Source organism: Canariomyces notabilis (genome assembly GCF_033297395.1).
Source record: "Canariomyces notabilis strain CBS 508.74 unplaced genomic scaffold N656scaffold_1, whole genome shotgun sequence".
Taxonomy (NCBI): Eukaryota; Fungi; Ascomycota; class Sordariomycetes; order Sordariales; family Chaetomiaceae; genus Canariomyces; species Canariomyces notabilis.
The window spans coordinates 1,221,722-1,242,983 of record NW_027041823.1 but is presented as its reverse complement, the minus strand read 5'-3'; the positions used below and the strand labels follow the sequence as shown (position 1 = coordinate 1,242,983).

Here is a 21,262-nt window from a genome sequence, read left to right as displayed (position 1 = left end):
GGTGGGCCAGGCGACACGTCGTTCATGCATGGCTAAGCTACTAATTGAAGCGCATGACCCGTAGCAAGGCCGCGCAAGGTAGCTGTGAGCTGAACGGGACTACACTTGATCTCACTCTGTGATCCTCTGGGATAGTGGGAGCAAGACCAATGTATATGGGAGCCGGCCACAGCAGAGCGAAGCTGGCTCAAGCAGAATCCATGGGCATGTCCGACCCTGCAAACGGGGGCAGCAGCTCAAGTTGCATCCGGATGCTGAAATTTTCTAACTTTACTCACACCTTCCGGGACATGACACCAGAAATGTGACCAACCGTCTAAGCCACTCTGTTACCAACTCCCGCTATTTCTATTGTCCAGAAGGTAAAGAAGCGGTTCGGTGGGTGAGGATCGGCCGGGCCGATCGGTGGAGGCGTTCAAGCGGCCGGGCTGGCTGAGGAACCCGGTCGATCAATCGGCCGGCCGGCCGGGCAGATCCGACAATCGTGAGCTTGGTCTAAATACACTAAAATAAGACAATGTTATCAATCGGTGGCCAACATGTATGGTCGGGAGAACCTTATTCATGCTATTCACTCCTCAGATCGACTCCAGTTCGAGGGTAAGTAGTGATATAGCGAATCAGTGATTGATCATTGATGGCGCTGGTAATTGTTCCGTCAGAGTCAATAAGCAAGCTCGCAAGATGCATGGACCTTCGAATTATGGTCGTTTTGTTGAAGCAAACCTTATGCAATACACTGTAACAACAAACCATGCGGTAGGTAGAGTGGTGCCCACAAGATCATCTTACTGCCAATGGAAGAGATGTACGGTAGGTATTCGTTCTTCAGTTGATACAGTACCTTAGCGTGCTTAGCTTAGGACATACAGTGAATGTCACGAAGGTCATCAGGATTCAAGACGGTCTTTACCTAGAGGGTTAGGGTTGGTCTGACGGTGAGCCCATGCACCCCACCGGCCACATCCAACCACAACCAACTGCGCCACTCAACCAACTGTTTCGACCACGAGATTCGCAAACATCGACAGCCTCATGGCAACCATGAACGCCGAATCCGAGCCACCACCGCAGGTAGTCTTCCGTTTAGGGAAGAAGAGGAAACCATACCGTCAGCGGCCGGAAGGGCCAGAACAACCGATTCTCAACAGCGAGATCGCCACTAACAATGCGCCTCCTGCCACGAACAGCGCACCTGTCACGCCTGCCCTACAAAATGAGGACGAGGAAGGTCTCTCCGTCGCCGAGGTGATAAGATTACGAAATGCCAGGAGACACAAGCATGGTGGCGTCGGCTTTCGCCCCGAAGGAACGACCTCCGACGACAAGACGGCAGTAAACGACGAGATCACGGAACGAAGCTTGGTTCTTCATGATGGCGCAGAAGCAGGAACCCAACCCGGGCCCGAGACAGCGGTTCTCGGCGGCATCTCCAAGCGCTTCGCGCCACAGACCGGGTTGGTCGGCGAGCTAGTCAACAAGCATATGTGAGTAGCACACCAGAGCACGAGGGCCGGAAACGGATAGGCTAGAGCGAACGGCGGCTGATCAAGCAAGGGAGGAATACGTAGAATCCGAGTTGGCTAGACGGAAGCGGCTCGCCGCGGGATCTTCGGGAAAGGAGCAACGGACGGCCGAGAATGCCTCTGCTTCCGCAGGCGATGCTTGGCTAGGCTCGAGCTCAACAGTTGCCGGCGGGCAGGCCGACTCCCAGCGGGTCTTACAAGGCCGACTTCTAGAGATTGATCTCGGCGATGAGGCCCGTGCGCGGAACATTGAGATGACCGAACGGGCGCGAAGGAGACTGCAAGGCCAGATCGACGAAGAGGAGCTAGAGGAGAGCAATTCACGGCCAAAGAAGGCTCGTCCCGCCCCAAGATCAAGAAACCGCCGCGGAAGCGATGATATTAAGCGTGACCAGCTGGTCGAAGAGTTTTTGAGCGAGAACAGACGTGAGTAGCCACTGCTCGGTTGTTTTGACATATAGCTAACAATGCATCCCTAGTCGAGGTCTACGACATGCAGCCCGAGAAGCCCGCCAGTCTTGACGGTTTAGATGGAGAGGACGTTGCCGCCGATGACCGCATCGCCGAAGAGTTTCGGCGGGAGTTCATGGAAGCCATGGCACAGAGGAACCGGAGGCGGATCCGGCCGCAGAACGCCAAGCCCGCCGTCAAGAAGAAAGAAGAGATTCTTCGGGGTCCGAAGCTGGGCGGCAGCCGCAATGCAAGAGCAGCAATGCGGGACCTTCTGCTCAAGGAGCAGACGAGCAAGCGAAAGTGATGCGGTTTCGCAGCGACTCCGCCAATCTGGATGTCATACTTTCGGGGGTTGTGCAGGGCTGCATGCAAATTTCAGGCTAGCTTACCGACAGGTTACGACTCAGCTACCTGGTGATTCTTCTACTTGCTCATCTCATGGCAACGTCAAGCATGAGCCGCAATAGGCACATGCTATAGCACCGTCGGGTACAGCGCCGGCATCGCTTGGGTAAATCGAAGTCATCGGGAGAAGGATGGGAATGGCCCCGGAGGTGCCAAGACAGTCAGCCCAGCACCGGTACTTCGTGCGGTCAGCCACTCTCAAACTATTCGATAATTGACAGCCCATCGGTGCCAAAAACAGCACAGCCTACCGGTGGTGCAGTCGGGTGACAGCCCAGCCCCGCTTCCCTTTTTCTTTCAATTTGCGCGGTGTTCTTGCAAGGAAACCAGTGCAATCATGATCTCGCGATTGCCGAGCCTGCTTTCTCTTTTCCCTTTGTTATATAAGTATGCAGTCGGGGGGAAGAAGACGTTTGACCCTCAATCTATCACTGGGCTGGGTAGTAATGGAGGTCGAGTTGCATATGTTGCTATATTAGGGTCGCGGCGTTCGGGGTTTTGTGGAGTGACTGGAGTCAGCCCAACTACCTAGGTCGGCCTAGGTAGCTACTAGTGTAGGTAATAAAGAACTGTCCGGAGGAAAGGGAAATACCGAACACAACTTACAACAGCACGCCCGAGAGCCGTTTGACTGGCATGTACAGTACACTACAGGGCAGTTGTGTATAATTCAGAGCAAGAGAATGATGGGAGGCGGATTTGGCGAGTATGAATTGCAATCATGCCCCACGCATTTCCGATTATTTTCTGTCTATCCGTATGCCTTGCTGCCACAAAAATTATCATGTCAGTCAAAGACGCAGTCACATCACTGCAACACCCGACGCCTGCTTCGCTCAGGTTTCCAATCACGTACAAAGAACGTGGGGTGCTCAGGAATCGGAGTGAGGAGCCCCATGCAGAAATCGTGCAGTTCTCGAGACGTCTTGTGCCTCTTTCGGGATGGCGCGTCTTTTGAAGCATGGCTTCTGGTTGGTGAAGCTGCGCCTCGATGCCCTTGAATGCCCTTGAGCAAACAGTGGCACAGTGGCCACCTACTTGGGGGCCCGGTGCCAATCGGTGTAATCTGCCCTTCAGCTCAGCGCCCACTTGGCTTGGGTGGCCAGGTCGTGCTGACACAGGAGCCTTGTCTCTTCGCACCCCGACTTATACACTTTCTTCCGTCTGTCATTTTCGATCACAGGTTTACATTAATTGACGGCGGCGACTTTGTATCCAGGAAGCCCACGGACTTGCTTGGGCCGAGCGACAGACATACAAGGGTTCACTCGACCGTGCGATGATTAGGGTTCGAATCTAGCTGCCAACCGACTGCAATGCGGATATTGGCAGGGAGATGTTGGTTGACGGCGACTGCGCTGCTGCTGGGGACCGCCAAAGGAGGAGGAGGAGATAATGTCACCTTCATATCCGGGTTCGAAGGCGATTTTGATGGGAATACACGTCTGGCCATCTTCCGCCTCGGACAGTTAAACTCGAAAACATTTACATGGAATGCGCCGGGCGTCGTGGTCAACAAAATCAACCTTTGGGCCGAATTCGCCAACAGTGAGAGTGTCATTGCAAGTGGTGTCAGAACCGACGATAGCGGTACTTCGGACATTACCGGTGGTGCCAGTACCAGCACCATAAGCACTTCCACCGGCGTCAGTCCGACCACTGGGGGTTCCCCTTCTCCGATTGGCACACCGGACCCCAAAGGTGAACAATCCGGCGGCAGTCACCGGCCGCGACAGGCCAGCCCCGTGTCCGGGAACCTTGCGGGTAGGTATCGTTACTCTCCGTCATGGTCTGCAGACGCAATGCTGATTGCGCGCCGGGGCAGTGGAATCAAACAACGTATCCTTTTCTCAGCTCACGCTTACCGGCAATATCATCGATTTTATGAGCATCCCGCTGTACTTGGAAGCCGAATGGGGTAGCGGTGGCAAGAGCTATAGCAGGCTCTTCACCTTCACCAACGATATCACCTTTGGTGCAATGAATGACAGCCAGAGAGATATGTATGCCGATGACCACCCGCACAAGGACGAGATTGACCCTCATACAGCGGCTACCCCTAGTGGTCAGCCGCCCAGCATCGAGACCAGCGTGCCCCCAAGCGGCGAGCAGCCAGTGGGGCAGGCCTCTATACCCGCCCCCAGCGGCCTCTCATCGGCTGCCGTGATTGGCATAGCCGTCGGCTGCGGCGTCGCCGGTCTGGGTGCCATCTTTGCGCTCGTCTGGTTCCTGTTGCGCCGACGCCGGCAACAGAAGGATTTGCTCCCCGTGGGCTCATACCGCTCCGACAACCGCGCCGAGGATCTCATGGCCGAAAAGGAGGGCAACGCCGACGTGTCGCCGCACTCCCCATACTCCGACGACGGGATTACCGGCGTTGCCGGTGCTGGTGTCAATACCACGTACCAGGATGGCCTTGCGCATGTAGATGGGCCGGAGGCGGTAGCGGCCGGATCAGCAGCAGCACCGCATCGCTCACATCTGCAGGACCAACCACGGTCCTTAACCCCGTACTCGGACCGTTTGAGCGGTGGCGGCGGAATTGTCGTGGGAACGCCCAGCACGCGTGCGGCTTCAGTCGCCCACACAGATGAGGCGCGCGTCAGCAAACCGAGCCCTACCCCCGGTAGGGCTACGCCGCGCGCGTTGACGACACCATACGCGCATCTGATCGAGGAGGGCATGACCGAAGAGGAGATTCGGCGGCTTGAAGAGGAGGAGCGGCAGCTGGATGCTGCCATTGAGCAAGCAGGGAGACGTTGAGTCGTCTGTTTTGGGGGTCCCTGTGCTGAAAAGGGCGTTATATGCTTTTATAATCGTTTCCCCCTCCATATCTATCAGCATCACGGATTATTCAAGCGCCCCTTGGAAACGACCGCGGAGATCATCTCGGTTCATGGCGTTGGGAAGCGGATACCGCACATAGCATTGGGCCGTCATTCGTTCCACAGGATAACACGTTGCATAACATAACACATCTACCTCTTTGCCGATAGTTGGTAAGCCGGCCAGTAGGCACTGTGTAATGGTAAGTGATCAAATTGGCGAAACATATAGATGTGACCTCCGTACCCAAACGCCAAATCCGTGCACTTGAATTATACCACGAACGACTAGCAAAGTACTTCCTGCCCGAACCCCAACACGTACCAGATGTAGTTGCAACCCGAAAACAGCCACCTCTTCCTCTAATATATAGAGGCCGCCATCTTGGAACTGCTCTGCCCCATGGCTTCCTTGCCTAGCCAGCATTGTTTTATCTCGAAAAGAACCTCCCTACCATGTTACTCGCGAGATTGCCTGCAAGATTGCCCGAGCTCAGGGCACTCCCGGCAATGTTCGACGCCTGGCTAAACTTGTCGCACCGCGAAAAGGCAAGACCATTTGTAATCGTCAAGACGAGCGCAATAGCTAGGGGGTAGAACCACTTGTAGTCAGTATGGGGCGCCAGCCGATCGCTCATCCATGGTCCTCCCACGTAGAGATTAGGCTGGGGGGGGGGGGGGGGGGGGAAACGACGCATGGGCAAACCCACCGACAAGCGGCAACCAGATAAGGTTAAATGTAAGTATGGCAACAAGCGAGAGGGCAATCCAGAGGACGGGCTGCGCGTAGATGGCGATCCAGAAGAAGCGGCTGTCGGTGGGGTTGACCACCTTTGTGCCGGGCTCGCTGCTCTCAAACACCCAGCGCGAATCGCCCGTCGAAGGGTCCACTTCATTCCACCACCTCAGGCCTACCAGCCGGCGCCCGGCAATGTTTTTGAGGTAGTAAAAGTCGGCGGCGAGCAGGAGGATGGTGATGATGAAGATCATGACACTTGTAGCCTCGGCGGGATTTGGCGCGTCCGTTAGCGGAGCTTCTACTGCGCTCAAGGTTCACCGGGATTCTGTTTCTCCCTACAAGTTTTTCGTGACGAATATGCCAAAGAGGTAAACCAGCAGACTGGCTGTCGGAGAGCATCTTAGTTAGTAACCCAGGGCCACAAGGTGACACAACAGACTGGCTTAGGGTCTAAGGCAACTCACAGATTCGAAACCCCAAAAATGTAAGGAGTGTTATCGGGTGCGAGCTCAGGCGCCAGCTCAGGGAGCCCGGTGCGGGCTGTGTCTGGTCCATTTTGTGGGATAGTGGTGTCTGCGTGTTGGTGGAGGAGAGAGCTTGGCCCGGAGCTTCAGATGTGGTTGCTGCCAGCTGACGCAAGTGCTTGGGCGTCTGTGGGGCACATTCTACATGTACTGTACAGTACGTACGTATTTTACCTGAGGCACGGATAATTACGGTACGGCAAAGGAATAAGAGAGTGTAACTTTGTAAGTACACTAACCCGCCTTGCACAGTATCGTATGTATGTACAGTACATACCGCTCGGTACATACAGTACAGCCGAATAGAGCCCCTGAAGTCACCGCTGAACGCTTATCACGATTCTGAGATGAGGCGGTACCGTTAGATCTTGTCCGGTCAATGTAATTACCGAGCTCAGTGTGTAGGTATCTAGATTCCAAGAAGGTACCAAACGACAAGAGGTAGGTTTCCTAACACTTACACCGGCAAAAGACCCTGAGGAATTTCGAAGTACCTTGTATGTACAGTACGTTACATGCCGCTAACAGCTGACAGATTGACAGTGGCCCGCTGTGTAAAGTACCAGGTACTGTACGTAATGTATAATACCTGAAAATGTATTGGTATCGTACTTGTACTGTTATAATGTACTGTACAGTACAATCCCACTCCAGATGATGCATCCGACCATAGCCCCTTGCTCCTCTCCCAGTTTCCACACTCGGCACTTATATGTACAGTGAATGGTATAAGAGTCAATGTCAAATGAGTTCTCATTCGCTTGTCCCGCCGAATACTCTGTACGAAATACATATCACTCATGTTCATATACGAAGACAGTTTGGGAAGTAACTGTCTTCCGCCGTGAAATATACCCGATCAGCAAACAATGGCAGCCTCGACCACAACGGTCCTTCGACGGGCGTTACTCTACGGTTCGTTATTTCATCAACTCCCATACTGGAATTCAACTCATAATAATAACCTGTGCCTACACACAGTCCCTGCCTCGTCCCCAAAGATGCTGGCCAAGTCGCTCACCCTCACCAGCGACAACATCACCTACGACCTAGAGGACTCAGTCACGCCCGCCATGAAGGCCACTGCTCGCGTCTCCCTTCGTGACCACCTTGCCTCTTTCCCCTCCAAGCCCCCTTCAATAGGCGAGCTATCCGTACGCATAAACGCCGTCTCGAGCCCCCACGCGCTGGAAGATCTGACCACGCTCGCCTCCCTCCCCACTCTGGACACCATTGTGGTCCCTAAGGTGAACAGCGCCTCGGACCTGTCCTTCGTGACAGACGTGCTCCGCCACAGAGCACCGCACCGACACCCCCTTTCCGCTGCCGCTACTGATTCCACCCCTACTGATTCCACCCCTACTGATTCCACCCCTACTGCTCCTCCTCCTCCCGGCACTGCCCACCACCGGCCAATCAATTTGATCGCGCTGATCGAGTCGGCTAGGGCGGTCATGGACCTGCGGTCCATCTGCGGCGCTTCGCCCTACCTCCGCGGGCTGGTGTTCGCTGCCGAGGACTTTGCGATGGACATGTCGCTGACGCGGACGCCGGGACTGGGCGAGTTCCTGTACGCGCGCAGCGCCATCGCCACGGCTGCCCGCGCCTTTGAGCTGCCCAGCACTATTGACCTCGTCTGCACCTCGTTCCGGGGCGCCGAGGGCGTCAACCGGCTTGAGGACGAGTGCCGAAATGGAAGGGAGATGGGGTTCAACGGAAAGCGTGAGTCGGCTTCCTTCGCCATCCATTTCTTTTGACTCCTAAACCCCTTCCCTCCATGTCTTGCTCGCCCGTTTCTTCGTGTTATGTCAAGCGGTCTTCCTGATACTAACCAAAGCCACCGACTTCCGCTGCGCAGAGTGCATTCATCCTAGTCAGGTAGAAATTGTCCAACGTGTGTTTGGCCCCGACGAAGCAGAAGTCGAGTGGGCGGTCCGCCTGCTGATTGCCAACGAAAAGGCGTCAGCTGCCGGCCGAGGCGCTTGGACCCTAGATGGGAAGATGATTGATGCTCCAGTAGTAGGAAAGGCCCGCATGATAGTGGACAAGGCAGAAAAATGTGGCCTGCATGTCCATGGCATCAGACAGAAATGGCGGCACCAAGAGCCTGAATAAGCACTATTCTTGTTCGCAATGCCCCCACTCCCGGCAAACAGACCACATCTCGGCGAGCAGTACCTGCCTTTTACGCGCCACGATGATTCTCCTAACCGGCCGCTACCTAAAACATGTCGTTCTGCCACTGGAATCTCGTCGGGCTTCCTCGCTGCACCTCTGTGAAACTGGGGTCTAGTCTTGGGAACGACCATAGATAAGCGTCATCCGCTTCCTTCGAGAATGAAATCGACGTCTCGGCCGGAGCTGGATGAGGTGCCATGTCAGCATTTAGGCGGAACCTATCCTGCTGGCAAATCGCCGCGTGGCCATCCACATAGTCAATGTCGGTGAGCGGTCTTGGCCTCCCTGTTATGTCGTCCAGCAGGCTGGGCCCATGAGATCGTTCCTCCCAAAATTCCCCAGTCATCTCCCGAACCATCGTCGCTTCTTCTTCGATCCGGCGAATATAGTCTTGTAGGCTCTCGACAGGAGCTTTGTGTCGAACTTGGTGAGGATCTCCGACCTCATAGAATGGTTCGTCAGGCCCGATGCCTTGATCTAAAACGGTTATCCGTGTATTGTCCCGCTGACCCGTTGGTTGTAAGGTCTGACGATCCCACGATCCCCCTGAATGGTCGGTTATGTCATATGTCAAGTTGGCGGGTTGACCTGGCAACCGGGAGGATGTAAACAGAGCGATAGGGAAGGCCGGATGCTGAAAGAAGCGCTGCCCTACGCTGGGCAAGGCGCTATCCCCATGTTGGTATCCCAGCATAGTAACGCCAGATCCGTCGCGGGGTTCATCCGGGCCAAACTGCCTTCTGAAGCTCCCGCTCACTGGCAATAGTGTGGAGCAATCTTCAAACCCTCTGCCGACAAAACCATCCATGGGTTCTTGGCTGTTTACCTGGAAGGACAACATTGCCTGGTCTCCCGTTCCCCTTTCGGAATATAGGTTGGGGGCTTTCCGCTCGCTGTCTGTTTGTTCTTTTTGGACTCTCCAGAGCGGGTCCTCAATGCCCAGAACCAAGTCTGTTTGTGAGCCAGCATTCTTAGTAGTGGTACCTGCGCTTCGACCCTTTGGGAGGCTCACGCGAGGCTTCCTACGGCACTCTGCCTCAGATTCCTTCGAATCAGAGAGGGCAACTCTGCTAGGGGCAGAATCACTGGCAGGTTTTCTGGGATCACCAGCCGGAATATTGTCATGGTCACGTATTGGCGATGCCGAGCCAATTCGGCATTTGTTTGCTGATCGGTTCATACTAGCATATTCTGAACTCCGGCTTCCTATCGCCGGAACAGATCTCACATGACGTGAGTATCGCTTGTGCTCATATCTGCTACTCGCTCCGGTGCTTCGGTGAGACCGTGAATAATGTGAAGAATCGCAATCCGGGGGTCGCCAGGAAATAAGGTCGGTGGCGGGGCTGCGACTAGATGTGTTGTTACGGCGTGCCGAATGCAGAGGCCGTTGGGGACGTTCCAAGTCATTGTCCCCAGCCCTTTCGTTTTCCAGCGTTCTCCGCGAAAAGAAAGCAGAGAGTTCCTCCAATTCTCTATCTTCCTTCTGGCTCTTTATAAGTCTCGACTGCGAAACTTGAGATTCCAGTCCTTTTGTTGTCGTTTTGGCTGAAGTGTATTTAGCCTTCGAAGTCAGGTTTCTCGCTGCGTTCTGTTAGCCTTCGACATTCAACCCTGGCTGTCGGGTCCGTACCTCGCTTAAGCAGACGGCCCGGGGCGTGGCTGGCCCCGTCCGGGTCCGGCGGGTGGTCTCGATTCTGTTATATGACTTAGCCCAATGTGTTTGTCGCTCCAGGATTCTGGGCCTACTAACCGTCAATCTGTCTTTACCTACTTGGTACCGTTTATTCGCAGCATCTTTCGCCGTGCCTTGTGCTCGGAGTTCCTAATCCGAAGCCACCGTACGGCTAAGACGCCCTTTATAGTCATACTTGTCTGGACGAGTTTTGTGGCGCGCCCGCTTCTCGAAGCGACCCCGGTCTTGTCTGGCTTCGGTTTGAGACGGGGAAGTGCCTTCACTTGGCGATCTCGACCTCTTCCTGTGTCGGTCAGCATCAAGCTTGTTGCAAGCCGGCTCCGTTCCATGGGGTAGTGATTCGTAGCCTTCCTGCTTGGGTAGGCCAGCATGGCGAGCTTGTGTCTGTTGCAGCCAGGACTGGATGAATTCGTCATTCCTCTCCTTGAAGCGAGAAACTGACGTTGTTTCTGGATATCTTGGGAGTCCGTCCTCCTTGGCCCCATGTGATCTTTTGCGATGCGGACTCCGCTTGCGGTCGTTCATATGTTTTCCGTTGTGCCGGTAGTCGTCACTACGTTTTTGGTCATACTTTCGTCTGGAGATAGCCCTCGATGGACGCGACGTCGGTGGTTCCATGGCCCAGTGGAGATCGGATGCCCAGAAGGGTAGCTCTTCCCTGAACGACACGGTCAATAGGACGTGCCGAGACTTTCCTGCAAAAAGCAGGATATCAGTGTGCACTACAGAGGACCCATGGACGGCCTCAATCCGTCTTCGACCAGCGATGTGCGTGCTTTCCTTACTGGCCAGTCTCGTCCTGCCTGGAGCTATTCGGTTCTGTGACAGTCCACTTTACGCAAGAGGCAGGCAAGCTCGGCAAGGCACCTAGGGGGCTTGCCTCCATTACTTCCTTTGCAGCCACTGGGTGTCCCTGTAACGTCGGAAGGTGCCGTTGGCACGTCTAAGCTTGGGAAGAGTCGGGCGAAGGTTCCGTCTCCATATGCAGATCTCGGGCTTCCAGGTTTCCTCGTACATTTGACACCTCGACCTTGAGCCGTGTAATCGATTATCGATGCATCCCTGCCGCGGATCGACCTTCCTTTCCCGCCAGCAGGTATGTACCAATACAAGTATATACCTTGGATATCGCGCAAGTGAAGTCAACGCCAAGCTAGGTGTAGCTAATTATGGAAGCGACGCACGGGTAATGTCATTCTTGCCATTCTCGCCATTGTATTGACACCTCATCTTCCGAATGAGCCTAATCGACGAGTCCCGGGCAGCACATCGAGACAGAATAACCCTGATAACACCCATCTCCGGAACCAGGTCTCAAAGGGGTGCGCAACCCTCAACTTTGTGTGCATTCGCAGGGTTGAGACTTGGCTTGTCAGATCTCTTATTATGCCTCTAGCTCCTGACGGCGCTCAAGCTCAGCCGGTCCTGAAGGGTACCAAGCACGGGGGGTTGTGCCCTGAAGTACGTATTCCGCTTTGTCTGCCGAGAGGACCCGACAGAGAGCTTCAAAACTCGCCGGACCGTGTACTTTCTGCGATCCAGATGAACCACGCTGGTCCACGCAGCCGAACCCTGCAGGCACGGCAAGATGTGCCAGCGGGAGCAACCAGTGGGATGCGCCGCCGAGGTGGATCTGCCGTTTGACGTCTTACCCTTGCCCACCTCTGTCAACCTGCAGTATCGATCTGTGGCTCCACGACGTCAAGCCTGCCAAGGCCGTCAAGCCTGTCAGCTTTCGAGGCCATCGCCATCATGACCCCTCTTCGAATATGGGTATAAGCGAGAAAAAGCATTATGCTGGGCTCTCCTCGGAGCCCTCCTCGTTTAGCCAAACGCAGCATCGTCAATGCCAGGTTCGGAACCGACTACGTCTCGCGTTTGGTAGTTTTCCTCTGCCTGGCTCAAGGGACCTTGAAGCAGCTACCCCGCCGTATGACGCTCTATACCATAGCATAGGTAGAAGCTTCAGAGCATGGGCCCGGGGAGTCAAGGTCGCCTCTGCGATCCCGTCGCCGATCACCCTTTTCACCGCCTCCTGGCAAGGCGAAACCTCTACCATCTGACCACAGCATGATTGTGATATTGGCCCTTGTCGGAGCGAGTTCATCGCGATAGTGTGCTTTATGTCCTTACAGGATTTGTGTGCATATAGCGTGCATACCAATTCGTATGCAGTGTATCTCTGTATTTTAGGTAGCGTATGCCCAGCGGAACACTGACATGTGTTTACCTCAGGCAGACCCTGCTGAGCGGTTTGCATATGGAATCCCTGGTTCGAGTTGCTGGACGTCTATCCGAAACGACTCGATCCGAGAGGTACCGCAACTGACATATCAGCACCAGGGTCCATGTTCAGCACTAGGTATCGAAGATTCTTCTGGGCATTCATGCTTCTTCGGGCGTCATCACCACCTCTATTCATCTTGTCAATATGGTTAACTGTGGGATCGCAAGAGCCTCTGCGGGTTATATCACATGATGATGCTGAAATGCGGGCTAGAAAGCGACCGGTGAACGAGTCGATGCCTTCTACATCGTCGAAGAGTGCTTATCATCTCGTTGGACTCGCCGTGTGCTGGGTTCCCAGATCGGCCAACACGGGCTCAATCCGAATCGTTCCGGAATCCTAGAGGTGAGGTGGTATTTTAGCCAGGAGACACGTTTCTTGCCAAAAGAAACCGAACAAGGACAGCCACAAGTAACCTCTCAGGTAGTCCAAGCCTAATGCGGTAAAGCTCATGGGGCCGCTGAGTTTCATCTTCTGCTTGTCCTGCGTTCTGATCAAAATGCTCTGTAGGTTTCGCATCTTGGTGGGATCTTCGACTGCGTTTCATGCAGTTATCCACCTCCCTCCTGCACCTGCCTACGCGTGGAGTCTTGTTCCCGGCGATCCCCGTAGCTATGTTTTCTTGGAATTTAAGGACTGATACCCAAGGCCTCTCAAAGCCGTCTGATCCATGGCAAGATGGATGTTGGTCCTGTGAGAATTGGGAAGGAGTGAGGTGGTCTAAAATCTAAATGTTTGTCGTTAGAACTTTCCCGAGAGGATGCATAAGGCAATTTTTAGGTACGGATACTTTGTACTGTATTATATGTACAGTACTGTATGTAAGGTACATACATAAAGCACAGCGTTAGCATGTATTGTAAGTACGGTATGTATGTATGTATTAGGAAATATGATTTGCAGCCTGCATTTGGACGTTTTGGTCTTATCGATAGCGGGTCTTGCAAGGCTGCGGGGAAGACGACAGTAGTTTTCGGACCTGTCGTTGCTCGCTCCCGGTCACCGTTCCCGAAAGGTTGTTCTGGGCTTGGGAAGCGAGGCCCCAGACTCTCGCGGTGGTGGATTTTTCTATGATTGTCGACGCATAATTAAGGCGTAAATTTGCCAATGCCGGCAAAATCGTTGCCAATGCCCTGACAGCATTGACGTCTCTTCAGGGTCAGCGGATGGGGCGGCCATCGTCTGAAAAACCTGGATCACAGCTGCGCAAGTCCCTTGCTAACGACATCTATGGGTACGTTGAGGGCCAAGACGCGTTTCGCAGCTGGTGAGCTACCGCAAGGACGACGGAACCTAAGGTAACTGTGGAGAGCCTACTTGCACTAGGTCCCGAAGACGGAGCAGGCTTCCCTGGGTGTTACTTGCAAATCATGCGGCTAGGGAAGCAGTTTTGAGATGGATCTAGAAGTCTAATCGCTGATTAATCCTGCCACTTGTCTCGTGGCGGTCCAGGGTATCCGTACCGTAGGGAGGTATCCAGAGTCTTTCTAGTAGCGGGATTCTGTGGCAGCTTGCAATCGTCGCATTTCAGGCCCCATGCAACATCCCCATCATGTAGTTTGGTGTCTTTGGTATTGTTTGATGCTTGTTTGGGCCTGACCATGCTGCCATCGTCATGCTGGTCGAAACATTGGCCGGGGCAACATCAACCCTGGCCCGAGAAACCTGGAGAGGAAAGCAGGACAGACAGGCTCCCGAAATCCGGTGCTGCTAAAGTATGGTAATCGTTGACTTGGTGGTTCCTTCCCAAGGTATCCCCGCTGCTGGCATATAAGATCAGTGGGTAGCATCACCTAAGGTAATACCAGCGATTCTCCGTCGTCCCTTTTCGAGAGCCCTCTTCCACCAACCAACCGGCTTGATACGGGGAGATTCTGGAGAATCCTTGACCCTTAGCACATAACAGAGCTCTGCTAACACCCCACTGCGTCGTGACCAGTGTCGGTCCTCCTCCCCTTCTGCTTTCTCTAGCCTCGCTTGGAGAAATCTAGAGTCACGATTTTATCGAAAACGATTCCCCTCCTTCGGCTGAAGTCATCGAGCCAGCTGTCTGACGACATCGCAAACCATCGTCGGCTAAGAGGAAGGTTCATCGCCGCGAATCAGTGCCGCCCTTTCCGTTGAATCTCGCCGAGCGCTAGGAGTCCTGTTAGTTCCCCGCCTTCCTCTCCTTGAGCGCACCACAGATCCCATTCGTGAACTTCCATAGTAAGTTCCTCCTAGTGGCCTCGTTCGCTGGGATACAACCACAAAACGTGATTGTCGCAGTACCTGCTCCCTCCTCTCCTGGAACATCAAAAACAGGAGTAATCTCCCCTGGCGAAAAGCTGACAGACCCCGCAGCAACCAAGCAAACCTGGGTAAAATGTCGAAATTATTCATTGGGTAAGACTTACCGGGGCTTCGAGGGCCTGACAGAACCACACGGGAACTGTCCAGCTGATCGGACCGCAGTGGCCTCGCATGGCACACAGAGGAGACCACTCTCAGACAGAAGTTCGAAGAGTTTGGAGTGGTGGAAGAAGCAGTATGTTTGTGGCGCGTTTTCACTTGGAGTAACCTTTGTAACCACACATCCCCTTCATTGTCATGTCTCGCACGCCCACCTGGGGTAAGGTTGGAAAAGTGAGCCCTAACAAACGTGTGCGCCAGGTTGTGGTTAAGGACCGCGACACAGGCCGCAGCAGGGGTTTCGGCTTCGTTCGGTACACCAACGAAGAAGATGCCCAGAAAGCCATCTCGGCAATGAATAACGTTGAGTAAGCCTCACGCCGCGGCAATAGGCTCGCTTGTCGTCGCCCCAATTTCTCACCAGGTGCCTGTTAGATTTGACGGACGACAGATCCGCGTCGACAAGGCCTCAGATACTGGTCCAAGGAGCGGTGGGCGGGGGGGAGGTGCTCCGATGAGCTATGGCCGAGGAGGTGGTTTCGCTGCCATGCCAGTTGCAGGTTCCGCGATGCCAGGGATTGCATATGGCGCGCCCCAGCAGGCATACGGACTACCGCCGAATATGTACGCTCAACCGTATGGACGAGGTTATGCGCCGGCGGCCCCGACCGGATACGCTGTCCCTCCGCAAGGTAAATAGGACAAGAATCAGCAGAGTATACAGAAATCAAGGATTGCTAACTGCTTTTCCAGCCTGGGCCCATCCGTATGGATACCCGGATCCTTCTCAGCAAGCGCCACCCCAGCCGCCAAATCAAGGAACTGGACCGGGCGGCTACTGAGGGAAACGGTGTCGAGCGGTTCATGAGCTCGAGCTTTCGATGAACCACGGTGCGGTGAATCAACACCAGCGAAGACGAGAACACCAACCCAATAGAGTTTCGGAAGACGAGAAGAGGGGTACATGCCTCAAATTATCGATGCCGCTGCTGGCCAAGTTCGTCGTCGAAAACGATGTACGATGGGACATTGTTGCTCTGTGAAGATTGCCCGCAATATACCCCCTCGGCGCTCTGTTCTGTTATCCTCCCGAGCCGGCTCATTGTTGTTTCTTTCTGCTGCCGTCAATTCCGGGCCATGCTTAGGTCAAGCCTAGGAGCGTGCCTTCGAAGGCTTAGGCTATTTCACTATCTAGCCTTTGACTCTCGGCCCTTGTCGTTGTTTATAAACTGCATTTATGCCTTGTTTTGTCTCTGCTTTAGACGCTTCCTGTTGGGAAGGAAGTTCTGTTCTGCCGTTCAGTTTCAGGGGAGGAACCCTAAATAGCTGGTAGGAGGTCAAGGGGTGGATATGGTGAAATCATCAGATATTTTTTGCATGCCAGCATGTGGGCATATCTCTTCCACGTCACGCTCATGGGCATGGATGAGGGATTTAATCGGATACTGCTGGGTCTCGATGTTCGATTGGCAGGGCTCGCTCTTCGTCGGACGACGATATCCGCACGCAATCATGGGATGGACAGGGTGATGAAAATATGGAGGCATCAAAAGTGAGGATACCTGATTGCTGGCCAGGCGGAAAGGGAAAAGTAGGAGGAGAAAAATCGTAACCGCTTCTTTCTTTTCGTTGAGTATTGCGCGTTCTGTTTTCACTTCGTTTACGAAGTCTTCTCTGTCTCTTCTTGCTCATCTATGCTGCTGCCTCTCCTGAAGTCGTGATGATGACGCTGCTGCGCTTGTTCCGGACTGACAACAACAGGAAACTGCGAACTCAGGATTGCGTTGTCAGTCTGGATGCCTGTCTCCCTCTTCCTTTCGCGAGCCGCAATCGCCCGGACTCGGTTTGCCAGATCCGTGACGTGTTCATCCCCGCTCTCTGGGCTGAGCACGTTGAGAGCCTTCTCGAGCTCCAGCAGGTAGTCCCGGTTCAGCCCGCTGGGACCCTCAGAGCGATAGATGTGCTCTGCCAGCTTCTGCGGGTCTTGTGGTCCGACAAATTGCTCGTTATCCGGTGTGCCGATGTAGACAAGCGTCAGGAAGGGGCCATGTTGCGGCAAGAGAGCCGGGTCGATGCCCGTGGCTGGGTGGAAAGGCGTGTAGTGGATCGTGTATCCGTTTATTTCGCGGATGTCGAGGTACTCTTTGACCTTGGCCACATACTCGGGAATGATGCGGTAAGCCACGCCCCAGACCTTGTCCGGCGCCGAATCATGATGGTCTGCGAGCTTTTCCCAATAGGATCGTTCTATGAGGGTTACAACGCGCCCCGGGGCTTCCGGAGTGCCGCGGTGGTCTTGGCTGTCGAACAAGGAGCTCGTTAGCAGGCCATTGAGAAGCAGAAAGGAGATGTCGTGCTTGAGATGCGGTTCCCTGAGGGAGCAGCCCTGATGCGCGACGTCCAATTTCGGAGGAGAATGTTTCCCAGGAAGAAGAACTGAAGTACCTTGCCTATAAGATGATCAGTATGGGGGCCACTCCTTCGGGACCAGCACGTGGGATGACGAGCAGTTGGCAGAGGAACCGGAATGAGCATTGCACGAAAAGAGGAAGCTCCAGAAAGCCTGAGGAACAACAGCTGAGGCGGACGGGGAACGGGGAACTCGTTGGGAAAAGGAGTTGGGGGTATGGCAGAGTTGTAAGCTAACATACTTGCCAGAACCTCCGGACATAGCCTGTCACCCAGCCTGGAATTCTCCTGTCTTGGCCCGGTCAGTTACCGCACTGCCGAACAGACGAGTCTCCTAGCGAGGCAGGGCTGCAAGTCAAGGGGCGGTTCAGAGAGGGCTACCAAAATGTGGTGGTGGTTTCCAGATCAGGCTTCTGCGGGCCCAGAATCATGATTAGTCTTTGTCGTCCTGGGCAGGCCTCGTCAAGCAGCTTAACTTACCCATAGCCAAACAACCAGAACTCGTCTGTTTTGGGGGCAGGACCTTGAAGAGACATGATGGTCCGCTCTGGCGTTGTCCGACGCTACAAGTGGCCCCTGTTTGTGCTCGCGCGGCTTGACCTTAGGGGTGCATCACCGATCATACAAAGCGAGCCCAATGCCAAGTTTGATGTTCTCCCCTTTTCCCGAGCAGCCGGGACAGTACAAAGCGCTTGTTGGGAGCGACTACAGACGCCAAATGCTTCAGTCTTCAGTGGGTAGTGTGGAAAGGAGGCACTGGAATCCCGACCAAGAGATTAGGTAGCCAGAGAAAAATGTTTTCTCTTTTTATTCTTGCCTAGAGGAACTTAACAATTTTAGGAAGTTGCGGTCAAACGAACATTTTTCGAGTGCTTGATCCCGCGCTGCAAGTCATCGCAAGTGGGAGTCGTTAGTGGAGACATGACGGGAGTGTGCTTCGGCCTGTGTCTCGCATCACTCAGCTAACCTGAAGGACGGGGCCTACTAGTAGGGAACCGTACTTGGTGAAGCTCATGTTTTGTTTAAGCCAAGTATGCCCTAAATTTCCTGTCTCTTACTTCATCGTGTTACAATCTGATATCAACTGCCTTAACAACTTGCTGGGAAAGATTTATGCCTTACCGGATCTGTTACTGTACGGTGGCTCATGTATTGTACAGTACTTGTACCCAGCGCAACATGGAATCACTGACTCCGAGTCATTCTGCATGGCAGCTTTGAATACCGTGGCAGACTGGCGGACAGGATGGAAGTTTTGGGCAAGCCTTACACTGTTTACGAATAAGATCTGCAGCACATAAGGGCATCTTGCAAACGTGATGAGGGATTCTTCTGAAACTTAAACCCAACAAGAGAGACACCATCATCCCCTGTGAAGGGAGACTGTCACAAAACCCCTGAAATACATACAATACACGCTGCCCGTACCACAACCTTTTGTGCCATACGTTACAGTCATTATCCTTTACGCGTAACATCTGGGCAGGGCAACTGCACTTCTGTAGACCCACACGTTGATTATCAGAAGCCACGACCCCTCCTACTCCACGAGGTATTCTGGGCAAACCCCACTCTCTCGGAGGATTCCCTTCTTGCTACCTACCAGGTACCGTACTTACCTCGAGGCGTTGTCCACAGGAAATCCAGAGCGTAGACGAGGAGAACCGAGACGCTTGAGATACGCGACTGTATCCTTTTAGCGCTTGTCCCGATCTGCCGGGTTCCCTTCTCCGCTTTCAGTGGCTGGCAAGGCGCTGCGACTTGGTCTTGCAGGCAGAGTTGCGGCTGAGTCAACAGGGAAGCGGTTAGATTGCAGCTCGCAGTCCTGCATTTAAATACTTTGCTCTACCGGCTCGCCGATACCAGCATCCTACGGGACACATACACTAGACCTGGGACACTAAGAAGGACGAACAGCGACGATCTCGTGTCGAGTCGCACCTAACAAGCGCTTGCGAGCATGGCGTACAACAGACCTTACAACCCGGACGAGCTACCCAGGTGAGTCTGATGGGGAGGACACCCTCGCAGACCAGCTTCGCTTCTGCTTCTCTTCTGCTTCTGCCCTTTTCGTTCGTCCCAACGCGCTGGGAATTCCGCGGGTGGCTTTACTGTATAGAAACTGGCGGCTAACAGCATCTCAGGTTTGCGGAGCCCGAACAAGTGAGCCTCATTCTGTCATCTTCGGTTTTACCCCCCTGCCTGACTATGGTGGAAGCTAAATATGCCTTTTCCCTCCCCGCAGAAAGGTGGTGTTAAGTCTCCAGTTGCTGGCTCGGCGCCCTCCTCGCGATACGAGAACAAACCGCCCCCGCCACGCCCCCTCGAGCATAGGAGCAACTCGGAACGGCACGCCGCCCAACAGCCGGGCGGCCGACTATCTCCAAGACAGCCTCCGCCGCCCGATCGTTACGGGATGAGCCCACCCCCTACTGCCACCACGGCCAGACCGGCCCACCACAACCTCCCGCCGGCAAGCTCACGGCCTCCGCCGAGCCCATCCCCGCGCGATGGCTCCGCCGATCCTACATTGCTACCGCTTTTCAGAGCCGTGGACAAAGATGGTGAGCATTCGAGTTGTATCCGCTGTCGCGTGGCCCGTAGCGCCTCCTTTTTTTCAGACCAATCTGCTGACCCATTGCCCTCATCTGTGTACAATAGGCACCGGTCAGCTCTCCGAAAAGGAGCTCTCGGCTGCGCTCGTCAACGGCGACTGGACGGCCTTCGACCCACAGACGGTGCGCATGATGATCCGCATGTTTGATAGCGACCGCAGCGGCACCATCGGCTTTGAAGAGTTTTGCGGGTTGTGGTCATTCCTGGCTTCGTGGCGGACCCTCTTCGACCGTTTCGACCAGGACCGATCTGGCAACATCAGCCTTGACGAGTTCAGCAACGCGCTGGTCGCCTTCCGCTACCGCCTTAGCGATCGCTTCGTCGAACTTCTCTTCCGCACCTACGACAAGCGCAATGAGGGCGTCATGAGCTTCGACCTCTTCGTGCAGGCGTGCATCAGCCTCAAGCGCATGACCGACGTGTTCAAGCGATATGACGACGATCGCGACGGCTACATCACCCTGAGCTTTGAGGATTTTTTGACCGAAATTCTCCGCCAGTTGAAGTAGGACGCCGGTCAACGTCACGTTACAACTGCATAGGCCGGGATTTGGGCAGGTAAATGCTGTGATGATTTATTTTTTTTTTCTTGGTATTGCTCGCTCGTATTTGTAGTTCATGTCTGACGATAGATATGTGGTAGCGTGCCTGCTTTCTGCAGAGCTGGAGGCTTTTATATCAGCATGTCTGGCAAGTTAAAGAAGCCCCCGTTCGATGCGCGGTGCTGCTGCATCATAAACTCATATAGGTACATATGAACTAAGGATATGATACCCTGACCAAGCACAAAATAGGAACTGCTTACTCTGTCTATGGACGCCAAATGGGTGGGCTTCCCACGATCCAACGATTTAATCCCGGTAGCTGGCAAGACAGCAGGTTTGTTGTGAAGTGCAAGGAGTAGTACATTTACTCAGCCGGCTCAAGCAGCTACACCAGATAAATGTGCCTTGCTGTTCAAACACCGCTCCGGGCTCATAATGTCAAGCTACTATCTAGAAGCGGTATCTGGGAGTGTTGACCCAATGGAGCGACGTGTGAGAGGCGAGAGATTTGCCTTTAAATAAACCAGCCCCTATTCTAGAAGTTTTATCTAGAACTCGTCCAAAATTCATCCACTAATCTCCATAGAAATTGGAACGAGTGGGCCTGCGTTATCCAGATCCCGCTGATCACTGCCTTCTCAAGCCCCAGCCATAGCCAGGTCCCCTAG

The 21,262-nt window shown here is 54.1% G+C and overlaps 9 protein-coding genes across 9 annotated transcripts; 5 read left to right on the top strand and 4 right to left on the bottom strand.

The window, feature by feature from the left end:
* The first annotated feature begins 925 nt into the window (after positions 1–925).
* N656DRAFT_32067 (uncharacterized protein) lies at positions 926–2,675 on the top strand. Its single transcript, XM_064809230.1, has 3 exons — positions 926–1,487; positions 1,558–1,952; positions 2,006–2,675. The coding sequence occupies exons 1-3, from the start codon at positions 1,036–1,038 to the stop codon at positions 2,281–2,283; spliced, it is 1,125 nt and encodes a 374-aa protein (XP_064674926.1). The 5' UTR covers positions 926–1,035; the 3' UTR covers positions 2,284–2,675.
* Positions 2,676–3,497: 822 nt separating this feature from the next.
* Positions 3,498–4,192, bottom strand: N656DRAFT_32147 (uncharacterized protein). Its single transcript, XM_064809236.1, has one exon. It carries the CDS (start codon positions 4,012–4,014, stop codon positions 3,649–3,651), a length of 366 nt encoding a protein of 121 aa, XP_064674925.1. The 5' UTR covers positions 4,015–4,192; the 3' UTR covers positions 3,498–3,648.
* A 1-nt stretch (position 4,193) lies between these two features.
* On the top strand, positions 4,194–5,462 carry N656DRAFT_32146 (uncharacterized protein). Its single transcript, XM_064809235.1, has one exon. The coding sequence runs from the start codon at positions 4,269–4,271 to the stop codon at positions 5,145–5,147; it is 879 nt and encodes a 292-aa protein (XP_064674924.1). The 5' UTR covers positions 4,194–4,268; the 3' UTR covers positions 5,148–5,462.
* On the bottom strand, positions 5,301–6,503 carry N656DRAFT_833672 (DUF846-domain-containing protein; the record flags this gene model as incomplete). The annotated part of the gene is made up of 4 exons (XM_064818693.1): positions 5,301–5,795; positions 5,920–6,203; positions 6,288–6,333; positions 6,413–6,503. 4 exons carry the CDS (start codon positions 6,501–6,503, stop codon positions 5,641–5,643), a joined length of 576 nt encoding a protein of 191 aa, XP_064674923.1. The 3' UTR covers positions 5,301–5,640.
* An 838-nt stretch (positions 6,504–7,341) lies between these two features.
* N656DRAFT_698850 (beta subunit of citrate lyase) lies at positions 7,342–8,587 on the top strand (the record flags this gene model as incomplete). The annotated part of the gene is made up of 3 exons (XM_064810743.1): positions 7,342–7,387; positions 7,454–8,194; positions 8,331–8,587. 3 exons carry the CDS (start codon positions 7,342–7,344, stop codon positions 8,585–8,587), a joined length of 1,044 nt encoding a protein of 347 aa, XP_064674922.1.
* N656DRAFT_31002 (uncharacterized protein) lies at positions 8,462–10,100 on the bottom strand. The gene has a single exon (XM_064809195.1). The coding sequence runs from the start codon at positions 9,828–9,830 to the stop codon at positions 8,694–8,696; it is 1,137 nt and encodes a 378-aa protein (XP_064674921.1). The 5' UTR covers positions 9,831–10,100; the 3' UTR covers positions 8,462–8,693.
* Positions 10,101–15,088: 4,988 nt separating this feature from the next.
* On the top strand, positions 15,089–15,724 carry N656DRAFT_698409 (RNA-binding domain-containing protein; the record flags this gene model as incomplete). Its single annotated transcript, XM_064810709.1, has 3 exons — positions 15,089–15,160; positions 15,286–15,392; positions 15,460–15,724. Coding segments are annotated over 3 exons (444 nt in total), but the record flags the coding sequence as incomplete, so codon positions are not given.
* An 823-nt stretch (positions 15,725–16,547) lies between these two features.
* On the bottom strand, positions 16,548–18,038 carry N656DRAFT_30992 (ChaC-domain-containing protein). Its single transcript, XM_064809194.1, has 5 exons — positions 17,914–18,038; positions 17,815–17,846; positions 17,676–17,725; positions 17,470–17,474; positions 16,548–17,324 (listed from the first exon to the last, which is right to left on the bottom strand). The coding sequence occupies exons 1-5, from the start codon at positions 17,967–17,969 to the stop codon at positions 16,685–16,687; spliced, it is 783 nt and encodes a 260-aa protein (XP_064674919.1). The 5' UTR covers positions 17,970–18,038; the 3' UTR covers positions 16,548–16,684.
* A 1,355-nt stretch (positions 18,039–19,393) lies between these two features.
* On the top strand, positions 19,394–20,558 carry N656DRAFT_700228 (EF-hand; the record flags this gene model as incomplete). The annotated part of the gene is made up of 4 exons (XM_064810851.1): positions 19,394–19,434; positions 19,578–19,596; positions 19,679–19,997; positions 20,095–20,558. The coding sequence occupies 4 exons, from the start codon at positions 19,394–19,396 to the stop codon at positions 20,556–20,558; spliced, it is 843 nt and encodes a 280-aa protein (XP_064674918.1).
* Between the last annotated feature and the right edge of the window lie 704 nt (positions 20,559–21,262).